Source organism: Helianthus annuus, chromosome 1, assembly GCF_002127325.2.
Source record: "Helianthus annuus cultivar XRQ/B chromosome 1, HanXRQr2.0-SUNRISE, whole genome shotgun sequence".
NCBI lineage: Eukaryota > Viridiplantae > Streptophyta > Magnoliopsida > Asterales > Asteraceae > Helianthus > Helianthus annuus.
This window is the reverse complement of record NC_035433.2, coordinates 66,732,811-66,738,946: the sequence shown is the minus strand read 5'-3', so window position 1 is coordinate 66,738,946 and position 6,136 is coordinate 66,732,811. Positions and strand designations below refer to the sequence as shown.

The 6,136-nt window shown below is 41.1% G+C and overlaps 1 protein-coding gene across 1 annotated transcript; it reads left to right on the top strand.

Moving 5' to 3' along the window:
• Positions 1 to 2,738: 2,738 nt before the first annotated feature.
• Positions 2,739 to 4,778, top strand: LOC110898758. Its single transcript, XM_022145622.2, has 2 exons — positions 2,739 to 3,795; positions 3,904 to 4,778. The coding sequence occupies exons 1-2, from the start codon at positions 2,739 to 2,741 to the stop codon at positions 4,776 to 4,778; spliced, it is 1,932 nt and encodes a 643-aa protein (XP_022001314.2).
• Positions 4,779 to 6,136: the final 1,358 nt, after the last annotated feature.

Below are 6,136 nucleotides of genomic sequence, written 5' to 3'. Positions count from 1 at the left end.
AAGATTGGATGTGTTTTGGGAATGTTAATGGACTTAAAATGAATATATTGGAAGATGGCATGATGGGGCTGAATTACGAGTACGTGGGCGAAAACGGTGAGTAAAACGGAGCTATAACGAATAAGTTATGAAGAAAACAGTTTTGGACGAAACAGGAAAAACTAGAGGGCGTCGGGGACGGGCTCTAGGCCGTCGCCGACGGGCTCTAGAAAGTTCCGTCGTGAAAAAAATGCCCGTAAACAGCCAAACAAGCCGTCGGGTGATTTCAGCAAATGGGGAGGCCGTCGCCGACGGGTCCCAGGCCGTTAGCGACGGGTTGTGGTTTCCTGAAACGCGAAAAATTGGGTATCTTTGATATAGGAACGATTCTAATTGGTCTTGGGGCATTCAATTCGTAAGTTACAAGTTCTTGGAAGTTTGAATCTCAATCCTGGAGCCTAATTCACACACCATTCATCATCTATTCCATCTATCTTCAAGATCACAACCCGAATTCATCAAGAATCGTGACCATCATTATCTTTCACAATCATCATCCACCAAACCCTAGTTCATACAATCATCATTCCTTTCACCATCATCATCCACCAACACCCTAATCCTCATCCTTCTACCATTCCACAAGATTCAAGATGATTCAATTCGCATCCCAATCATCCGGTGATCAAGCTTCTTCAATCATGAGCGGCTAATCATCTCGGTTTCACCCCGGCGTAGGTATTGTTAATTTAGGGTTTCGAATTGTTTATTGATTCAACTTTGTGACAATTTGTGTTTGATTTTTGAAACCTTTGATAATAGTGTTACATTTGTTACGAATTCGTAAATTGTCGAACGATGTTAAAAGTTATGACTTTGCGAAATGGTGATATGTAATTGTGCATTGTCGTGGTTAGGATTTACTTGTGTTGATTAGAAAGTGTATTCTTGTCCGTTCTTCGGGACGTTGATAGCTATTAGCACCTAAGTCACGGTACACTAAATCCGTTAATCGAATGCATTTGAGTTGAATCTAAAACTTGTAGAAATCTTAGGTTAGCAATTACCGAAACCGGGTGTGACTCCTTTTTATTATTATTGTTCTAGCAACCAATTTTCTCGTAAGCGTTAATCATTAGTTATTAATCAATTTAATCAATTCACTTAGTTTAACTTCACTTCTCTCAATTAAACAAAAACATAAAGATATTCTAGCAAGCTTCATAAAACGTGACAATTGTTTTAGTTCAATCGAATCCACACACAAACCACATACTCTTCGTGGTTCGACCCCTTGCTACCACTAACACATAGTTAAGGGTAAATTGGGCTTATAAATATTATCTTTGACCGGAGCGCGACACTTCGATCAAATTTTGGCGCCGTTGCCGGGGAGTGCGTGCGCTTTGTGTTTGGATATTGTTTGAATTTGCGTGATTATTTGTTACGCGGGGTGTGTTACTTGTGCAAGTTACAGGTAGTGCATGCATACGCGAAACTCCAGGAGGACTTCACCTTTAGTCTACGAACCGGAAATCGAAAGAGTAGCAAGAAGAAACCAAACAAGCCGGTTAGAAGCAACCCTTGCTTCTAATCAAACCAACTAAACACCACAACTCACACCAACCATTGAAACCGATTCAATGGCAAACCAAAACTCCAACCAAAACCAAAACCAGAACCAATATCAATACCGAAGTAACTTCAATCCTGCTCAAAACGCCCAACCTATACCTCAAGAGCAACCGGGTGGTAACGTCAACTCTAGACCACCCACACCACCTTTCAGAAACCAAAATCCCAATAACAACCAACGAACACCCCAACAACAAAACCTTCATCGACAAGCTTCTTTACCCATCAACCTTGATGATGGGTTTGTCAATTCCGATCGTAGAGGTAATCGTGATCGTGGCAATCCCGCGGATGAAGACCCATTTTTCAATATCGATGCCTTGAGGAATGCAATCCCCGATGACGAACCTTATAGTGTTCCCGGTTATCAATCGCCGGAACATGTAAGCATTCATACAGAAAACTCGGATGATGGGGGTTACTATGATGATCGAGTGGACGATGATGAAGATTGGGGATACATAAATCGGGGTAATGTCCATAATGCAAGAAGATATGAAGATGAAGAATTTGGCTATCAAAATGCCAACTACGTTGGGGATGACGATTATGGTTATGGGGACGGAAGAAATGATGGTTACGAGAACAACCGTCAACCACGAAATGATTATCAACGGAACCGGAATGGTGGGGGTCGCAACAATAACAACAATGCTCACCATATCCGGATCCCTCGTTTTGTGGGGGGTGGCAATCAAAGAGGTAACCAAGGTAGGAATCAAGGAAGGGATGAGAGAAGGAATGAAAGAAGAGATGATAGAAGGGATAACCGAAGAGTGGGTGATCAAGAAGTTAACGGTCCCTATCGTCGTCAACAACCTCCACGGGGAGTGAATGATCGTTTTAGGCCGGTGGTCACCGAAAATGATTCACCAATCGTTTGTGAGAGGAGGATGTTTGATTGTAAACCACATTACATCAACATACTTCCTCATTTTAATGGAAGGTCTAACGACGAACCGTACACACATTTGGCGGAGTTTTCTTCCATTTGCAACACTATTGGGGGGCATAACTTCGCACTAGAGGAGGTCAAACTTCGCTTGTTCCAATTTTCATTGAAAGACAAAGCGAAGCAATGGTTCCTTACACTTCCGGCCAATAGCATTCGCACATGGGGAGAAATGCAACAAGCTTTTCTGGATGAGTATTATTCAATGGCAAAGACCGACGATGCTCGTGATGAAATTAGGTCTTTTCGCCAATTGTCGGGCGAACCGTTGCATGAAGCCTTCACAAGATTTAGGGAGTTGATGCGAAAGTGCCCACATCATCAAATAGAAAAGTGGGAATTGGTCAAATGCTTTGTACGGGGTTTGGACGACAACACATGGAACCGACTTGAATCAACGAGCAATGGGACCCTTCTAAGCAACCATGAAGATGATGATTGGGAGTTTTTGGAGCGGATGAGCAAACGGTCAAAGGAAAAGGAATCGGCCGACCGAGCCAAAAAGCACCCTACCTCAAGGTCATGGCCCGATCGTGATGCAAGTTCTAAGGATCGGATTGATACGTTGGAGCGGGAATTGGCCCGCATGAAGAAGAAGGAAGTGGGTGCGGTACAATATAGCGTATGTGAAGAATGTGGTGACATCGGTCACCGGACCGAGAATTGTCAAGCCACCGTGGAGGTGAATCAAGTGTATGGGGACCGAAGGCAATATGATATGAACTCTAACACTTACCACCCCGGGTTGAGGAACCATCCTAACTTTAGGTATGGTAATGCCTCTAACCAAATGAATCCGAATTTCCAATCTGGAAATCAAGGCGGGTATTCGCACCAAACTCGCCAAAGAGGTTACAACCAAGATGGCCACGGGTTGACGAATAATCAAGGAGGTGGTAGTGATTTGAATGCAAAGATGGATGCAATGCTTTCAATGATGCAAGAGTCCAAGAAAGAGAATGAAATTCGGGATAAATCGCATGAAGCATTAGCAAAACAAGTGGGCCAACTTGCGGAGGAAATGGCACAAATGGGGGGGAGCATGGGAAAGCTCCCAAGTGACACCACAGTGAACCCTAAGCATCAAAGTTCAAGCACGGGCAATGTGAGGAATGTGCACATTAGCGCGGTAAGTCTTCTTTCAAATGATGAGGTTTGTAGTAGTGTTGAAAGCATTCCACCACAATGCGTTGATGGTGTAGTGGGAAATACAAGAGATAAGTTGGAAAGTAAAAATGAACAAGAAACGATTTCACAAATTAAAATTGAAAAAATGAATAAAAATTCTTTTTGTGAAAATTGTTTAAATCAAATTAAACCGATTAATGCATCAAAAGTTGAGGAATGGTACCCACCGAAGGATGAGAGGTGGGAAAATTTTAAACAAGCAAAAATTAATTTACCGTTACTCGATGACATTAAAAAGGTTCCGGCTCATGTGGAATGCTTAAAGGAGTTAAGCATCGAAAAACGGCACAACAAATTACCCGAACCGGTTGATTTGATATCACATGTTAGTGCCGTTCTATCGAGTGCCCTTCCTCAAAAAGCTCAAGATCCGGGAGATCCTCTTATTCCAATTCAAATAGGAACCTTCAAAATTGAGAGGGCGCTCCTCGATCTTGGAGCTTGTGTGAGTATTTTACCCAGGAGTTTGTATGACCAATACGATTTTGGTCCATTAAAAAATTTTGATACTCCCATGGTATTGGCCGATCAGACTCCCACGCATCCAAGGGGGATGGTGGAGGATGTGATTGTTAAGGTGGATGATTGCTACTACCCAGTTGACTTTTTGGTAGTAGACTATGTTGGGTGTGTTGAGGATACCCAACCGGTAGTTATCTTGGGTAGACCGTTCTTGGCAACTGCTAATGCCATAATAAATTGTGCAACGGGAACGGTAAGCATGAAGTTTGGGGACCGGGAATTAAATTTCAATGTTTTTCCAAATTTCACTAACCCGCTCGGTGAGGATAAGTGTCCTAAAAAGGACATGAATCCAAACAAAAAGGTGTGTGCTATGGTTGGTAGGTTTGAAGAAACAAGGAAGAAAACAGTCAAGAAAAAGAAGGCGAAAAAGTCACCTCTAGAAAAGAAGAAGGAAGATGAGGTGAGGAAATTTGGACCGTTTGGCAACAAATGGTATGAATCACCGGTGGGTGATTTCGAGGAGTTTGTAGGTGGCAAGCATGCCATTCGACCACCATGAGGTGGTAAGTCAATTGTTGTTGTATATTTTATTTCGCATTTCGTTTTAGTTGTTATCCGTAGTTTAGTTAGTATTGTTGTTGTTGTGTAATTTTGTTTTTTTTTCGTTTTAGTAGTTAAATGAATGTTGTGGGTGTGTTCCCTATATAACCCTCACGAGACCTACTCGTCCTCCCAAGCTATTGGGAGGTTTAAAAGGGCTTGTTGCATACGCTAAATGCAACCATGATTCCTACGAAAGTGAGTTAGGGCTGTTATTGTTGTACATTTTTTTCCACAAAAATCAAGGTAATTTAACGCATGATTTGGTAACACTTTCATAAAAATGGTAGAACTAAGTAGCTAACAAATTTCAATGGTTGTGAGAAGCATGCTTCTACACAAGGGTTAAAATTTGTAGGTACATTATGTTCGTGGGACAACTGTTTTATGAAGAGAAGAAGAAGATACGGGCATCAAGCGACAAAAATCAGGTGCATGCGTTTCCTTTTTACCTTGATTCTTAGTTTAGTAATAAGTGGATTGTATTTTGTATTTTATTTTTCCGGGGTGAAATTTTGGGAAGGTTAGCCGTGTCACATCCCTTGTGCATTTTTAAAACTCTAGTTCTTACACATTGAGGACAATGTTTACCTCAAGTGTGGGGATGGGGGAGTAGTAAAAGTTTTCGATTTTGACCCGTTCATTTAAACACTACACATTGAGGACAATGTTTACCTCAAGTGTGGGGATGGGGGAAAATTTCAAAAATTTTTCAAAAAGTTCTTGTTTCAAAAGCGATCTTAAAAGCACAAGTAACTAAGTTAACAGGGGATGGCACAACCCATTTGGTCTTTTGTCATGGTCAAGCTCAAATTAATAGCATGACGGGTATTTAGCGGGTGGTTATTTGGGAATAATTCGCCTAAAGAACTAGCATTTTATGCATATCACATACCATACCCTTATACGTGAGGTTTTGAGCCACTTTTATATCATAGATTTACATATACATGTTTCTTTGTTTGAGTGGATCATTAGCTACGTATTGAAGAACTTGCGACTTTTGATACGTTTGAGACCATAGACCGAATACAAGCACGGGAATGATTAAAGCATTAAGTAAACCTTTTCCGTTTACACCATTTATATATCCTTGCCCAAAAAAATTATCCCTTAGTAGCCAATTTTGAGCCTAACCCTTTCGTTTGACCACCCTTTAGCCCATAACCTTAAACCTTTTTGTTTTTAACCCGTGTGATGGAAATTCGATTATAGGAGTCAAGTTTGTATAGTTGTTTGTTTGCATATAAAAAAAAGAGAAAAATCGGAAAATGTTATGAAAAAGACGAGAAAATTGTTGAGAAAAGAACAAAAATA